Raw genomic sequence first — 17058 nt, 5'->3', positions numbered from 1 at the left:
CTGCTTGAATTGTCTTCCTAAGTGTGCAGTAATGTACTCTGATGAGAGGACACTGTGCACACACAGAACAGGGAAATCTTCACTCTGGCTCACAGGGACCCGACAGTGTCTCACCTCCCTCTGTAAACTGTTTTGACAGGCTCCACTGCCAGCGCGGTGGCCACCAGGTCGTCAGCATTGTGGCGTCGGCTGCTAACCATCAGGAGCCCCTCGATCTTCCCCACAACAAACACCAGACTCCCCTGTGGAGCAGATGTATTTAACTCAGCAAACAAATGCAAAGTATCAGCACCTTTTTTTGACAAATATTGCATGGTGCAAATATTTTGGACGCTTTATATCTGATTGGGCCTCAGTTCACCTAACAGTGTGACCAAAGGCATACAGCCAGAGTCATAAAGGTCGGGCTTTATTCTCAACTTGTGGATGTTCCATCTACTAATCAGGTGTGAGTTTCAGTTTTGTCAGGTAAAACTACCAAATCTCAGCTAAAAATGGGAATATTTCTTTAAAAATCACTTTATCTTACATGTCTTATTTAAAATTTGCCAAAAAAAAAAAGAAGAATTTGCAAAAAACAGATTTTGTAAAAAAACAAAAAATTCTGTGCTATTTGGCGCAATTACCGACTCAGCTGTGACCAACAGTACTGTGACAAAAATTCAGGGATTTTTCCGCTGAACAGAAATGAACTGAAAGCTATGCTTACACTGAGCCAATTTTTGAGGCAAGTTTTAAAAAATTTTCACTTTATTTTCACTTTATTATACTGCAAAAAAATACAATTTGGAGTTCTCTGTACTTCAAGCCATGGTTGTGGTGTTTCCATACAATGACAGTGAAGATTTTATCTATCTATCTATCTATCTATCTATCTATCTATCTATTTACAATGTCAGTTTTTTTCGCTTTACTTCTGGTGCCTAAACCTTCAGCAAAGCACTGAAACTACTGTAACTGTGCTTGTGTTCCCTACCGGTCCCACGAATCCAAGCAGACCGGTCCGACTGAAAGGAATTTCTCCAATGGGTGCCCCAGCTTGGTTGACAGGGATCACCTACAAATTAGCAGAAAGATCAAACAGATTCAGTTGAAATACACGCAGCATTGTAAAATTGACCCTGACCTTGGATTTCAAAGGTATGCAAAAACAATGACGGTCTACAAGAAACAAAAGCATTGTTAAGGAATTATAATGAGTAAATGGAAGAATATGGGAACCGACTTTTAAAAAGCTTATTTTAAATAAATCAGTGAATACAATGCAATTATTGCATAATGTCTGTGTTCATCTTTAAATTCATCTTATGTTGTGTGTACGTTATGTTTGAGGAGATCTAGAGCTGATCCTAGCACACATTAGATGAGACACTACACAAGGGCGGGGTGTAATTTGGAAATTGGTGGAAAATTCCTATGTTTCATACCTTTAATTTAACAATACATTACATGTTAGACCAAGAAAAATATGAGGCACAGCTGTGATTAGTGTGCCAACAACATTAAACATGGGTTTCTGACAGACCTCAAATGTGTTTTTGGTGACACCAGGCAGGCCGTAGTACATGGTGCCTCCAGCCCGAGAGTTGATCACAATCTCTCCAATCTCATCTGTCTTGCACAGCTGAGGAGGCCCGTCTGGTTTCACGATGCACATCAGAGCTGAAACACACAAACGGGTCACAACATTACCAACTCGTGGATTTAAGTTCCTGAATTTGAAAAAAGATCATGAAGTAAGAATGTACGGTAAATGTGGCAGCTGTTGCACTTCGATGCTGCCAATTAAAACAAACTGCGGTGGCTAACCTCCAGGCATAATGTGGCCCACATCCTGCACAGTGAGAGCTGAGTTCTTGTCTTCTGTGTTCACCCTGATCACCCCGTGGCTGAGCCCGCCCATGGACAGGATGGCTCTGGCTGGTAGTGGAGCTCCTCGTGCACCAGGTCTGCAGAAAAAGGGAAAAATAATGTACGTTTACTTGATTATTCTGACTTGTACACTGTTTATTTATGATCCACACTACACATAAGTACCTTTTAAAGCACATTCTATCTATTAGGTTTTAAATTAAGCATGCCTTGGTTTTACTATATTTAATATATTTGCATTCTTGTATCTATAGAAAGTGTTTTTACTTGAACTGAAGAAAAAGAAGTAATATTGTGGTCGCAAAAACAAGCCAGACAGCAGGAAGGTATCATAATGTTGCTGGTGCACAAAATGAAGTCTCAGCATGTCAGTGCAGCGGTTTCAACATTTTTCAAGGAGTGTCTTCGAATGGAGCATGACAGAGAGTGATTGGTGGCTTTAGGAAAGTTACACCTTACTTAACATGATGCTTGCAACACTGATTTACCCCTAAGCAGTAGAAATATTTTAGCTTCATTCTTTATCTTGATCTAAGAAAAAGAATAATGTTGAGTAAGAGCAAGAGTCATGCCAAATGGTGTCAAAACCACAAGCCTGTCTGTTTATCTCTTTGTTTCTCTCATTTGGTTTTTCTCTGACATTCTTCCTCTTCTAGTTGGGTAATTGTTACTACTAGAAACACTAATTTTAAAGATTAAATGTTGGGCCTTTTAAGCCTATGTTTGACAGTGGCACTGAAGACAGGTGGGAAATCATGGCTAGAGAGTCGGGGAGCAGCACATGATCCAGCCAGTAAGGAATCAAACCTGGAAGTCACCACTCAGGGCATAAACACAAACAGTATGTAATACTGTATGTGTCTTAACCTCTTGGCCATTGGCACACTCCAGAAACACTAAATTCAAGTGTTATTACAGGGATACTACCTGCAAAACTACACTACTTTTAAAGCATCAAAGTGTCTCTTCCAAGAACATGTGAGAGTACAAATGTGGTACCTGCGTATAGCCACAGTCAGGGCCTCAGGGGAGGTGGCACATGGACAAATGACCTCAGGCTTCAGACCATGAGACTGGAACACATTCAGGAAGGCATCACACGACGACACAGACCCTGACAACAAACAATGGACAAAAACATTAAAAAAAAAAAAAAAACAATACAGAAATACTGTAGGTCAAACTCACAACCCAACATTTTAAAATCACAACACATCTTCATTACAAAGTGTTTGTGGAGAAGAAGCAGTGACTCACATGGGTTGGCTCCGTCAGCCACTATCAGCATACGTATAGAGGACAAGTTGGTGTCCTTCTGGTCCTTGTGGGCCATCATGGCCCAGTGGAGGTCACGGCACTTCACCAAGGCCACACGTGCTACGAGAGGGTAAGAGAAACACGTTATATATATAGTACAGTTAGGTAACATATAGTTTGTTTCATCCCTGAAGCATACATTTTAGTTTAAAAAAGTGTTTCTCCTTGACCTTATTTAAGACATTTTGTAACATCATTCGTGTTGGTGGTCTTGCAAGTGGTCGTCATCGAGAATCAACTTAAATAGATATATTCATCTACAAAAAAATTGTAAAACTTTATAGCTATCAAATATGAAGGTACAATTGGACATCTGGCTGTACCTTTGTGAATGTGGACCCTTTGCACCCAGGACATGGGACAGGCTTTCATGACAGCATATGGCACAGTAATGGTGTGAATTCTGTTCATGACACTCTGCAAGGAAAAAAAAAAAACACATTGTCAATGTCACACTGTGCGTCACAGCAAAGTCTTCAAGGGCGCTGAGTGTCATCTAGCCTTACCGTTAAGACGCCGTGCCACAAGCCCATATCCTTCTTACAGTCCAACACGTTGACCAGCGTCTCGCCTAAGACAGAAAACACAAAAATATGTATTAATTTACCAGCTAACTGTGTAAAAGATGCAAACATTCTGATCTTCAGCTAATCTTTTCTAAGGTTGTCATACAGTGTGTCTCTGACTGCCTTAAAATAAAACAGGGGAAAAAAACAAACTACAGGCTGTTCATAAAACATCTTGCTGCAGATTTCAAGAGCGATCACTGCTGAACTTAAAAACTTAGTTATTAATCTTATTCTGAAACACACAAAAAAGCAGGTGAGAGAAGCAAGTGATGGATATGTTGCATCAAAGGCTCTGACCTTCACAGTAGTTACAGGCTTGTGTCAGGGCTTGACAATGGGTCAGCATGGAGATCTTGGACACAGCGACTCCCATCACCGTTCCCTCCTTACTGGCTTTGTACTATGGTTTGAGAAAACCAAACACACACAAATGTCAAAGTGAAGTAAGATGAGAGCAGAGGCAACCCAGAAATAAACCCAAAACAATCATTTTTAATATATACATTTATAGCAATTGGATAAAAAGAAATTTAAAAAATAATTTTATAAAACAAAAAACACACAAACAACAATTGTGATATTTAACGATTCAGATGACAAGATGCAACAGCAGAAAAAAAAACTTTAAAATGTTTAAATTTAACAGAAAATAAAGTTTTAAAAGTCTGGATTTAATAGCTACATTAGCAAAATCAATGCATACTAATTGGATTAGATATCCTCATTTTCTCTCAGTGAAAGGTCCACAGATTTGTGGCAGCGATGGAAAAAGCTAAGTGCTACAGCTATTTATATATTATCAGTAAAAATCAATTATGATTTATCTCATAACCAAATTAGAAATGCATTAAAGTGTCAACCTCGATGTAGGCGGTGTCTGTGTTGGCAGTGGGGATGTGAGGCTGCCAGTCTTTGGATGGTTTGGTCAGGTACTTGGTGTCTGTCACTACCCATTTCATCCTTGGCCATCCTGGAGAACACAGAACATACAAAACCAATTTAGCTGACACAAAGCAATAAGGAAGTGTGTTGGACTGCACTAATTATGAGATGCACTAAACTGACAAGTGTTCACCTTGCAACCTCCTGGTTTGAGGGCTAAGGGTGAACAGCCAATATCATACAAGCAGAGTCACTATGGGGATCCTCATCCACCTCTGAACATCATATTGTGTATTTCTTTTAATGAGCCCTTTTAATGGCCCCCTTAGAGGCTGAAATGACTCCTGCTGAGTCCACAGCTTAAGCTTTGCTGACCTTTGAACTGGATGATCTCTCCATTTGGTGTCTTGGGCAGCCCTTTGAGACACACCTCACTGGTCAGCGCCAAACTCACGCCACAGCTGCCCAATAGGAAACCGATCTGCTGGCTGCCTGCATCCTAATGCAGAGACACAAGTGTCAAGAGACTAAGAGGGAGACGCTAGTACACAAAACTGTGACAATTAAAAAACATACACACACTCAATCGATAGCTATCAATAAATTGATCATAGCGTAAATAAATATGTTTAAATGACCATTATACTGTAAATGCCATATACATGGTGACGCCTACAGGGAGATGTATGACATTAAGTGGTTGTTTAATTATAATTTAAGTCCAACATCCAATACAACCGAGACATTGGAATGTTATCATCACTAAAAAGCATCAGAAAGGAATTCACATGAAAACAGGGACACCTTTACCTGTCGAGACAGCGGCACCTCAATGGGCACAGGGATGACCTCAGCTAACAGACAGCCATAAAAAGCCACCCAGAACATGCCAGGATCACTGTTTGGATACACCAGCGCCACCTGAGAAGCAGAAGAGCACATGTTAGTTGTCAAGTTCCTTTACGCTTTACATACCAAGACATGCCTGACAAACTCTTACCCGATCTCCAGGTTGTAGGACAGGCTCAGTCTTAGTGCCCAGTTTGTTCAGCAGCGTATAGGCCAGCTTCAGACTGCGACTCCATAGTTTGCCTGTGGGGGGGGACGCCGACGACACACAATGCTTTAAAAATGTCCTGTTACAACGTATTATTATTGTATAACTGTTCCATGATTCCTCAACTCTACAACCCACTGTAGCTCGTCACTCTACTGTAGGTGGTATTCTGTTCAGAGCAGCAAGTATTCATCCACTTGACCCAGTTCGTATATAAGACGTATATTTCACATAATGACCTTAAGTATCTGAGCTCCATAAACTAAAAAGTTAAACAAAAAAACTTTACTTGTTTAACTTTCTGAACCTCAAGCAGTTTCTGGGGGATTTTCTTTTGCTCCTGTCACACACATATATATATATATTTGTCACAGGACAGTTCTCAGTGCATTTGTGGTTAGAGCACAGGGTCAGCAATGATAAGACACCCCTGGAGCACATCGGGTTATGAGCCTTGCTCAAGGGTACAACAGTGACAGCTTGACAGTACTGGGGCTTGAACTCCAAACTTTGTGATCAGTAACCCCGAGCCCCAATCACCAAGCACACCACTGCCCCATTCTCTTTGCTCCCTGTGGGCTCATTTTTCACTTCAATATAAAGTCCTGCACCTCTATGGAAACAGCACAGTCACGGCTGGAAGAAGGGAGAACTCAGAAATGTCTTCTGTGCCGTGTAACAAAGGTTAAGTGTGACAAAAAGAAAAAGAAAAAAAAAGTTGAATGTATTTGAATTTTGTTTTACAAAAACCTCATCACCTTGAATCAACACGTACAACATTTTTCCAAGGACCCACAGGTATTACCAATACTGCAACAAAAAAAAAGGTGACTCATACTTGTCTTGTATCTGCTCTGTTCCAGCACAGCCTTCAGTTCAGCCAAAACAGCTGAGTCACTAATGGCTTCATTGTTGCACCAAGGAGCGCAGCTTTTTTGCTGTGTACAGAATCTGGTTAGTGCTAAGGGTGGATTTTTGATGGATTTTTAAAGAGACATGTCGAAAATAAGTGAGTTTGACAAAATATCACAATTTGAAGATTAGTTTTGTCTATCTGTTAAACATAATTGGCTCAAGGATCATCTGTGAGTTGAAAGTTCCATGATTACAGTTTCTGGTTCTGATAAATTATGCCATTTTTATGATTTTTTAAAAGATAATATGTTTTTTAAACCTGCCGGTGGGTATTGACATTCAGCAGGTTCACATGCTTACCATACGTGAGGGTGTAGAGGGGTTTGCCAGTAATATCCAGAGCAGTGAGGGCAGGGCTCTTGGCCTGGGTGGCCCCCCAGCGGGCGAGGGCAGCTTGGAGGGCAGGAGGCCAGTTACTGACCACTCCGAGGGGCTCACCCTTCACTGGAATGATTTGACGTCCCTCAGGCTTCGGGGTGTTGGGGTCTGGCTGGGGAACTGCACATAAAAAGAGGCATAAATGAGTAGATGTTGAGAAGAAGCTATGAATAAGGATGTAGACCTCCAATGACACTGTCAGGGAGATAACTGATACATCACAAGAAGTTAATTAAAGAACTGAAAAAACATCAGCCAAGACGATATCCATGCTACATTATATGGGATGGTGAAATGCAAGCAATATAAATATGCTTTGTGAGTAGACATACACTATGTGTCTTACCTTCTACAATTTCCTCAGAGTCATCCAGGAAGAATTCGCTGAGTGGTGGCCTTTTGGGCCGTTTGAGCGTGTTCAACAGCTGCTGGATCTTCGTGGACACCCTGCTGTTGACAGGCACGCCTGGACAAACACCAAGAACAGCCACCTTTCACAAACATATGCAAACAAACAAAAACACGCACACACCCACGCATGCAATTCTATTCTAACACAAATCTCTACTTTATCACGCGCTCTCACACAGGCAGAGTCCTACGCACTAGCACAGTCAGGATCAGAATCAGCAGCAGGAAGGATTTGAAAGGGAAATTTGTGATTTAAGAGACACAGATTGGACAATCTTTAGGAAAATCAAGTACAGGAAGTTCTCTATTTCTAAACCTACGACACGAGACAAACATAAAGACAGGTAGACGTCAGGCTGGAAAGCAAGCTGATTGGGCTGCTTAAGCAACCCTCCCCTTCCCCAGGTTCGATGTATATTACCTTTTCTTTTTCCTTTTTTTAAATGAAAGGCAAGACAGGGACAGGATTAATGGACCCAAAAGAAAGAACACAAAATATCTGTCATTAGCAGCATTCACCACACAGTGAAATGAGGATGATGTTGAAGGTGATTTAGGATGAACATGGGTAGATCGCTTATTGATTGGAGAACATTCAATCAGCTTTGTCACCGCAACGCTGTGAATCATATGAAATATTTCACTGCCATGATTAGAACATGTGAATGATCGAACCTCCTGAACTGTTGAAAGAACCAGATGATAGTGTCCCGAGTTCCACACATTTTAGGAATAGATTATAGATGTAGGAATAGATTATTTAGATTCTTCTCTCCACTTTAGCAAAAACTTACACCCTTTCATACATTTACACCAACAGGCATTTATATAAATCCTGGCTTGTGTGAGTGTACCGTCAGCAGTATCCAGCATGCTGGAGCGACTCTGTCCTCGGCTCATGCCCCTGACTGCTGGGGGAAGGTCCACCCTGGATCCTCTCTCCTGTGGAGTGGAGGATGTCACATCTGGGGGTACACTGTTTTCTGTAGGAGGAGACAAAATGAGTACCATGAAGGACAAAATCACTTGACTACATCGATCAATACAGGAGCTCTCTCTCAGTTAAGGTTTACCTATACGTGTGTGGGCCAGTACGTCAGCTAACACGGAGGCAGCAGGCTGCGGCTGGGGCTGTGGCTGGGTCTTGGGCTCTCCATGGGAGAGTGTGGAGGAAGCAGATGAGGACGTGGAAGAGCTTTGGACGGAGCGGTTGATCCAGTAATCAGGGCTCTGCAGGCTCTGGGCTAGGACTGCAGTGAGAGCTGCCTTTCTGCGCAGTGAGCCTTCATCCTCTGATGCAGAAGATGTGTCTGAAAGTAGGAGAGAACTTGGTCTTCTGTTCCTGATACAATCTTAATTTCTTAAAGTCTCTATGGGGTCTTTTATTTATACTATTTAGACTCAAAGGATATATATTCTTGACTTCGGCCTGCATTTGGCAGCGACACATTATCCAGGGAACTTCAGTAATGTGGACACTCACTGATGCCATAATAAACAGTATGGAACAAAAGTGAGTACACATTTCTGCAAATATTTTATTATATCTTTTCATGGGACAACACTGAAGAAATGACACTTTGCTACAGTGTAAAGTAGTCAGTGTACAGCTTGTATAACAGTGTAAACTTACTGTCCCCTCAAAATAACTCAATGCACAGCCATTAATGTCTAAACCGCTGGCAACAAAAGTGAGTACACTCCTAAGGGAAAATATCATACTTTTGTGACATACCGTATAAATGTACACATCCCATAATCATCCCTAACTACCTGTCCACTAAGTGTGAGAAATTAAACCTACCTGGAGGTGTGCAGGTATCTATGGGAGACTGGACAAATGCTGAGCGCCTCTTGGTTGGCATGGGCAGTGCCATCTTCTCTTCTTTGTGTTTTGCCAGTGCTGCCTGCACAGCTTCTGTGTGGATATCTACATAAACGATAAACACAGAAAACAGATTAAAAAGTAAGCTGACGTGTTGATAGTCTGTTACCGCTGGATGGTGTTCTTTGAAGGTGTTTTATGGTTTGTTTAACAGTATGCTGCATACCTGATCTGTAGCGCTCATCCCTGGCCCCTCCACTGCGGTGTGCACGATGGTGTTTGGAGGCTGAAGAGGTGGAGGGGCCCGGGGCCTCAGGACTCGGGCTGGGGTCGGCACTGTGGCTCGGGGAAAGCTGTACATCTGGCAGAGACAGATCCACATCTGCAGAACAGAGGCACGCATGAGCAGAGTCAACACAAACATATTAATGCAAAACAAACATGAGCTTTAGGAAAAAGCACACTCGTACTTTACATAATGCCATTACACCAACATGTAGGCATAAATATTATATGATTCTCTGAGAAGCTCTCTAAATTTAGCCTCACTACAGAGGCTCTGAACATGGAGTGAAATAAGGGCATGTACTTGACTGATGCAACTTATACAGTTACCAGAGTACATGAAACTAGGTTATATTCAAGCAAATATATTTTTAGTCAATTGTCTCCTCTTCCCAGAGGGCCTGAGCAACAGAATCTCTGTGGAGATGATGGTTTTGGGGGAGAATGGGACCTGAGGAGATGGAGGCAAGAGCACAAGGTCACCTTTAGGGCTTCACAGCTTCCCAGCACCTGCTTTGACATTCAAGACAAGCTGCCCACAAGACAACAGAAAGCAGAACCCACTGACAACAACAGGATTTTTTGCAAGTATCAACCATGTGAATCCCTAGCAGTTCCTTTGTGTACTTTGATCCTGTCGCTTTTTCACTCATTGTAGGCTCAAATTATTCATGCAATTTAAAGTCCTGCACCTCAATGGAAAATCACAGCCAAGGCTAGAAGTAGAGACAACTTAAAAATGTCTTCTGTGCAGCATAATATATATTTATAATGGAACAAATCATAAAAAAAGGAAACGCAAGCGAGTAGAGTTACTTTGACTATTTACTGTACAAAATTTGAAAAAACTTGGAATCAACATGTACAACGTCGTGACTCAACATACTATACACATATGTTACTACTTAGATTTTATATTTGTTCGCATACTTGTCTCCGATCTGGCTCTGCCTGTAGCTCAGTCGAAAACTCTTTGGACTGATTTCGAAATTTTTTTTACACGTGACCGTTGACCGCAGCTGAGTCACTAATGGCTTCACTGTTGTGCAGAGAAGCACAGAAACTCTTGCCATGTCTTTTTTTTAAGTACCTGGCTAGGGCAAATGGTTTAGTGGCTTTTTTTTTTTTTTTTTTAAATCAGACATGTAGAATAAAGTGATTTTCAAGAAATATTACAGTTTTAAGTGTAGATTTTGTTAAATGTCCCATGTGATAGGTTCAATAACCACCTGCCAGTTAAAAACCAATGAATCTGTTTCCTTACTGGCTGTGACAAATAATGTAATTTGTTTTTTTTGTTTTTTTTAAAAAAGAGATAACAGGCCTTTCACACCCACTGGTGTTTTTTTGGGTTCAGAGGGTTAAACATGGAAATTATTCAAATGAAACTTAGTTCTTTTCTGTTACCACTTATCATGACTAATCCAGCACATGCCAAAACAGGCCAAAGTTAAACTAGCAGGAAAAAGTTTAGTGTTGCTCTTCTCCCATTAGCGTACAGTGACACATAAAGAAGGATTTTTTCAACATAGTGCAATTTTTCCTGAGGAAACACCACACCCTTATGCGAGGCGGCTGACCGAGAGAAACCGCAGAGATGAGCTCTGCAGTAAGCACAGAGGTGGCTGTAATAGTAGTACTTATAGTAGTAGCACCAGCAGCAGTACTGGTTTAACTGTGTCCATTGATTGGAATGACAGCACAAACTCACACACTATAGTTTTGTTATTTTGGGGATTTGTTAAAGTAATGCTGTTATTAAAGGAGCTGTTTAATGGTGCTCTGTTTGGATATGTGCAATTCCCATTTTGGCCACTAGAGTGCCACAGAAAGCCAGAAATTCTCCTGGACAACTTGGACAAAGAGAATTACTCTCACAGTCATCTGTCAGTAAAGTTACTTTTCATGAAGTTGAAAGAAAACTTCATAACACCACAAACATAACTGTTTTTTCAGTGTAATTCTCTTTACAGGTCAGACACAATCATCAGGTGAAACAACTTCCAGCAAACTGAAATCATGATTTGATGGATTTTTCTGATGTAATTATTTCAAGTTTTTGCTTCTCAGAGTGAACAACAATAATATACAGAGAGAGGAGGTGAAAATCATGCAGAGAATGAAGAAGTGGTCTTTAGAAGGGAGATGAGGCAACGCAAAGAGCAGAAAAAGAAGAAGATCTGGTCTTACTTGGCAAATGGGGGATGTAGGAGGCCAGCAGCTTGGCTTTCTTCTTCTCATAGCCCTTCTGCGTGATGTCACCTAGGAGAGAGAGGACAGCAACACCACACCGTTATGTTAGTCATAATTACCACACAAACACCAGATTACTGCACACACAAATAAACCAGATAAAGTACACACAACACTCCTCTGACACTCACAAACACTCACACAGCTTCTGCTTTAGCTAATACATATGCAGAGCTTGAGTCATAATAATAATCCTCTTTAAACCAAATCTACTGAACTCCACATGTTGACAGCTAAGTCTGTTTACAACAACACAAAGAGATAACCCCATTGTTTGGCCCTACATTAGCTCCGGTGAACAAACGTGATTAGTACGCGAGGAACTCCTCCTGGCTATGAAACCCAAATATGATTCCGGCAACTTGCAGATAAATGCGCTAGCCAGAGAACAATGACAAAACTGAAGGCCACTTGGAACAGTTGGGATAGTAAGCAGAGCAAAGGGGAAGCCATGTGAGCCTGTTTCACATGGGACTCAGCCATTTATCTCCTCCAGCAGCCCCCCCCACCACCACCACCACCACCACCACCACCCTTTTCCCACTGTATGCTCAGCACCACCCCTTCCTCACTCGGCCTTGGACTGGCAGGACTCCCACCGCTACCACAGTTTGCTAGAGAGCGACACAAGCATGACAAAGTCCACTTAACTTGGACCCCCAAAACACACAGTCTGCTTGTGCAGCAAACATGTATGAAAGACACACCCTACCCAACATACACACACTCCCCTTGGACACACAAACAATCCCAGTGCTACATTCTCACAGTTATTCCCCTTCTCCCGTGTCCAGTGATAACACTTTATGCTATGTCAAGTGCAATGCGCCAAAGGGCTGCTTAGCCTCAATCCCTCGACACCTCCTCCACACTGACCAGTGACAACAAGGAGACCTTCGTCCAACCTACTGAAAGGAGGGGGTAAAAAAGCAGAGAACCAAATATAAAAAGGAGAGAAAGCAGCGGTTGGAGTGGGAACGGGTGATAAACACATGGTGAGAGTCAGCAGCGGAAGCGAAAGGGAACGTAGTGTGGTGTGTGCACGAAACAACAATGGAATGAAAATAAGGAGAGACAGGGAGAGCCAAAATTCAACAGGCAGATTGGAGGGAGGTGGGCTGGATAAGACGGCGCTGGGTGGGGAGTCCCATGTGTGACTAAGATACTGTGTGTGGTGTCTTAAAGCTTTCTCACACTCTGGTCACTATCCACTCGAGTGTGGGATTTGCCTGGATAAACAACAGAATCAGAAAGGAAGTTTCCCTTAGGACTGAGCATGCAGATTGCCAGGATGGGTTGAATTTAAGTTATTCAGACTTTTTTTTTTGTTTTTTTTGTGATCCTTCCCATGCAGAAAACTCTTGAGGTTTCACAACATTTAAATTATGAGAAACGGGGGAAGAGGGAGGAACATTTGCAGAGCCAGCAAAACAAAGTCAGACACATTTAGAGTGGAAGGGAGTGAGCGACTGAGTGCTCAGTGCTTTGTCATTCTCTGAGTAAAAAGCTCAAATGTGGTGGCCAACAGCCAGCCCCAAGTTCATGCTTGGGTACATGCATTGGCCTGAAATTCACTCAGGATAAAACACACAGCAGCAAATGCGTGTAGCAGTCTGCTTTTCTTTGTTTCTTCATCTCTTAGGCATGCTACAGCCTTGTTTATGGAGAGGAAAACACTCACAGACAGACATGCAAGCAAAGCAATCAGCAGCAAATTGATTGGAGTGGACTGGAGCGCCATTGTTGTTGGAGACGGGCCGATGCCAAACCCAGTCCTGGAGCCCAAGTGGTGCCGGGAGGGAGGAAGGGGGGAGATGGAAAGATGGAGGGGTGGCGGTCATTAACACAGACAGAAGAGTCAGTGTTGGTGTGGGGCATAACAACAGGCACGGACTGGCACGGCCACACTGGCTCTGAGGCTGGCAGTGGGCAGAAAGACACTGAGGAGCTCCGGGGTTGAAAGACTGACTGTGACAGCTGCTTCAAAACAGAGGAAAAGCTGTGTGTTTTAAGAGCAAGAATGTGGTGTTTTGAGTGCGAGCATGAGCAAAACAGTACAGTAACTGTGTGTGTGCATGTGTGTGTGCATGTGTGTGTGTGTGTGTATGTGTGTGTAATCTGAGGTCAGGGGACAGGATATGAGCATTACCCCACCCTGTGTGTGCGCTGCCAAAATCGTCTCAGTGTGTCTGTCTAGAGAAAGAGGAATGTGCTGATTGGAAAACACCGCACTAACAGAGAGGGCCAACTGGCCAGGAGGACTCAGTCATTGGCCAAAAAGTCCCCCGAGGTGCAGGAAGCTAATGTATCTGTGTGTATGTGTGTGTGTGTACACAGCTGGTGCAGGTTACAGGGTGCTACAGTACGCAGTGGAATGAAGGCTAAGGGAGCAGAGTGGCATGTTAAGCCTGCGCTCTGAGATGTGTGTCAGTATGTCAAACCAGGACCGTGTGTTTTTGTCCAGAGATATGCTGAATCTACCCAACATGCTATGATAAAGGCAGGATGTCAGGGCTAGAGCTGCAACAACTGGCTGCTCTGCTAAATCAATCACCAACATCAACATTGTTTTCATCAGTGCGTATGAGTAAGTCTTACATTTTTACACCATAAATATTGGACTTGCTATTTTTTTAACAATGTTTTTCTGCATATACAATTTTTGCACTATTCTTTTATATTCAACATTTGTATGTATGTATGAGTAGATGTGAGTGATGAGTGTATTTGAATGAGTGTATTCTGCAAACAGGTGAACCACAGCACTAGACAGAGACAGAAAACTAAATTTCATTGCACTCATAACTTGTTTAATGCTGCATATGACAAAGCCTTTAAATACTTTTGGTAATCGATTATCTGGTTGAATAATTTTTTAGGAGAACAAAAATACCTTTTCTAAATGTGAATATCTTGTGTTTAGTTTAGTTTTTTTTTTTTACTTTTCTATGACAGTGACCTGAAGATCTCTGGGTTGTAGACAAAACACGACATCTGAAGGCGTCGTCGTGGGTTTTGGGAAACACTGATTGACGTATTTCACCATTTTGTGACATTTTATAGACCAAGCAACTAATCCATTAACTGTGAAATTAATCAATAGACTATTTGACCGTGGAAATAACTGGTAGTTGCAGCCTTAGTTAGGGTTAGCAGGGCATGAACCTCTGAGATTGAGCAGTCAACGTAATCCTTCTCCTTGTCATCCAGGCTTTTTAGGTTTGTGTTTATCATGCTGCTTGTGTACACAGGCCCGGCGCTGTTAACTTTTCAGAGCTCACTCATGACAAGATGGGCGTGACCCTCTCACTCTTCCTTTAAACTGCTGCTGTAGACCTCTGACCTCAGGACAAGTCATACAGATACTGATCCTCTCGGAGCTGACAGTGCAGGGTCACAGTGGGGATAAACACACAAACAGCATTCCCAGTAACACCAATAATTACAGTGAGCTAAAACCCATTCCGACATTAAGGGTTTCGCAGTAGAAATTGTGCATCCAGGCATTACTGACCACTTCGGCTATAATCTGCACTGGCATTCTCTGCTATGATCCGGCACATTAGAGGCTTTTGTGTTTGTGCAGCTCAATGTGCTTTATCTGTCTGCTGTGCATCACTCCCAACATGGGCATCAGCGCTGCAGCCATCAAATATAGAATTTCTACAGAAAACCTCACGTCATGCGGTAATTTTAAATTACAGGGGACATAATGTGTGCTCCAAGTAAATCAAAACTTTTTTTCCAGCTCTTGAAAAGGTGAAAAAAAGTCAAGTAGTGGATCTACAATGATGTCTAGTCTGAATATCTAGTCCAGTGCCCTTCGGCTATCTCTGCAATCACATCAAAACACTGAAAAGTGAACATAAGTGAGGGTTTCCCTGGCTCAAAGTGGGCCTCTGGGGGGTGATTACGTACCTCAGTAGCAAAATCAGCCTGTGTAGAGTGAAGGCTTATGAGTCTGTGCTATCTTATTTGACAGAAATGTGTGTATTTTATAAACAGAAGTGTATATTATGCTTGGGTAAATAAAATCAATTAAAAGAAAAAGAAACTTATCATTTTGGTGCTGCTGTTTTTCATTTGGCGATGGATAAAACCACTTTAGGGGTGCCAACATTTTGTCTTTGCAAGACGATCCTAAATAAGGTGGACTACAGACAGGTTATAGCGGATATAAAAGCAGTCCAAGAAAAAGAAATGTGAAGCCATAGCAGAGCAGCAAGTATTCACGTCTTGATATTTGTTTCAGTGGGATTTTCCAAGGAGCTAACATGTTGAATCATCTGACTGACTGTAGCTGATACGCTTAAAACTTTGTTTCTCGGGTTACTATTACAATGGACTGAATGAATATGTGGCTTTGTCAAACAAACCCTAAGAGGAACACTAATACCACAATAAGGGTGAATAAATGATGAGTAATAAACAGTGGTCACACAGACAGACTGGGTTTGGAAGGAAGGCTGAGGTTATGAGAGTACACTGCATGGGGGAAGGAATACACCGAAACTCACAAATGAACTGAGACAAACCCTCATCAAAAACACGTACAACTTCATGCAAGCCTCCTCACTCAGGAATGGGTGAAATCATTATTGGAAGCATTTAAATTCAAGCTAACACTATCCACCAACAGCATTATGTGCTTGACTTTTCCCTAAAACTAAAGCAAATTCAGCGTTTCCTCGACTTTTTTTTTTTTTTCAATCTGCTGCCAACTTTTGCACTATGACGTTCCTTCTTCTTAACTGATATTAGCTGAGTTGTAAAAAAGCTGAGAAGCTTAGCAAAGCACTTGTTACTGCCAAAGTTTTCCATCTGTCTTGTAGTCACAGCACATTTTCTCAAATGAGAAAACACCAATGTTGAACTTGCGCAAAAGCCCTTGAAGATTAGCTAACAGCGGATAGTAGCAGACAGGAGAGAGTCTGGACCGGACAGTTAACACCCTCCAATCCACCAACCTCCTCTGCACAAACACGGAAACAAACAGTTCAACATCCACAGAGTGAATCAGAATGTATAAGGTTTAGATTTGTGTTGTGTGTATGTTGTGTGGGGAAGGCACTAAAGGGCTTAGCAATCAGCTGATTAGTCTTCCAGCACTCACATGTTCATGTTACATGAACAAAAGGCACGGAGTCAGTTTTTTTGTACTTCTCTGTTCAGCATGTTGCAACTCTGGCTGTCACAACTGTGGCATTTTAGTTGGCAAATAATTCTAATTAACCTTTTTGTCATTTTATTTTCGCTTCATGCCTCTATTAATTTTAGATCATTAGCATGATCAC

General features: G+C 42.0%; 1 protein-coding gene across 2 annotated transcripts in view; it reads right to left on the bottom strand.

Moving 5' to 3' along the window:
* The window catches only part of dip2ba (disco-interacting protein 2 homolog Ba), a 50794-nt gene that overhangs the window by 14740 nt on the left and 18996 nt on the right, over positions 1-17058 (bottom strand). Inside the window, exons 2-22 of one of the 2 annotated variants that reach the window (XM_008296594.1) lie at positions 11702-11773; positions 9453-9608; positions 9206-9331; positions 8475-8711; positions 8256-8384; positions 7823-7834; positions 7337-7456; positions 6913-7110; positions 5641-5732; positions 5451-5561; positions 5016-5139; positions 4619-4728; positions 4056-4158; positions 3696-3760; positions 3513-3606; positions 3130-3249; positions 2872-2986; positions 1810-1949; positions 1526-1662; positions 977-1057; positions 115-242 (exon numbers count right to left, since the gene is read on the bottom strand). In XM_008296594.1, the coding sequence (XP_008294816.1) occupies positions 115-242; positions 977-1057; positions 1526-1662; positions 1810-1949; positions 2872-2986; positions 3130-3249; positions 3513-3606; positions 3696-3760; positions 4056-4158; positions 4619-4728; positions 5016-5139; positions 5451-5561; positions 5641-5732; positions 6913-7110; positions 7337-7456; positions 7823-7834; positions 8256-8384; positions 8475-8711; positions 9206-9331; positions 9453-9608; positions 11702-11773 (2470 nt within the window). The remainder of the gene's footprint in view (positions 1-114; positions 243-976; positions 1058-1525; positions 1663-1809; positions 1950-2871; positions 2987-3129; positions 3250-3512; positions 3607-3695; positions 3761-4055; positions 4159-4618; positions 4729-5015; positions 5140-5450; positions 5562-5640; positions 5733-6912; positions 7111-7336; positions 7457-7822; positions 7835-8255; positions 8385-8474; positions 8712-9205; positions 9332-9452; positions 9609-11701; positions 11774-17058) is intronic. The other variant, XM_008296601.1, reaches the window with a different exon arrangement.

Source organism: Stegastes partitus, unplaced genomic scaffold, assembly GCF_000690725.1.
Source record: "Stegastes partitus isolate 25-593 unplaced genomic scaffold, Stegastes_partitus-1.0.2 Scaffold24, whole genome shotgun sequence".
Classification (NCBI taxonomy): domain Eukaryota; kingdom Metazoa; phylum Chordata; class Actinopteri; family Pomacentridae; genus Stegastes; species Stegastes partitus.
This window is presented reverse-complemented; position numbering and strand designations above follow the sequence as displayed.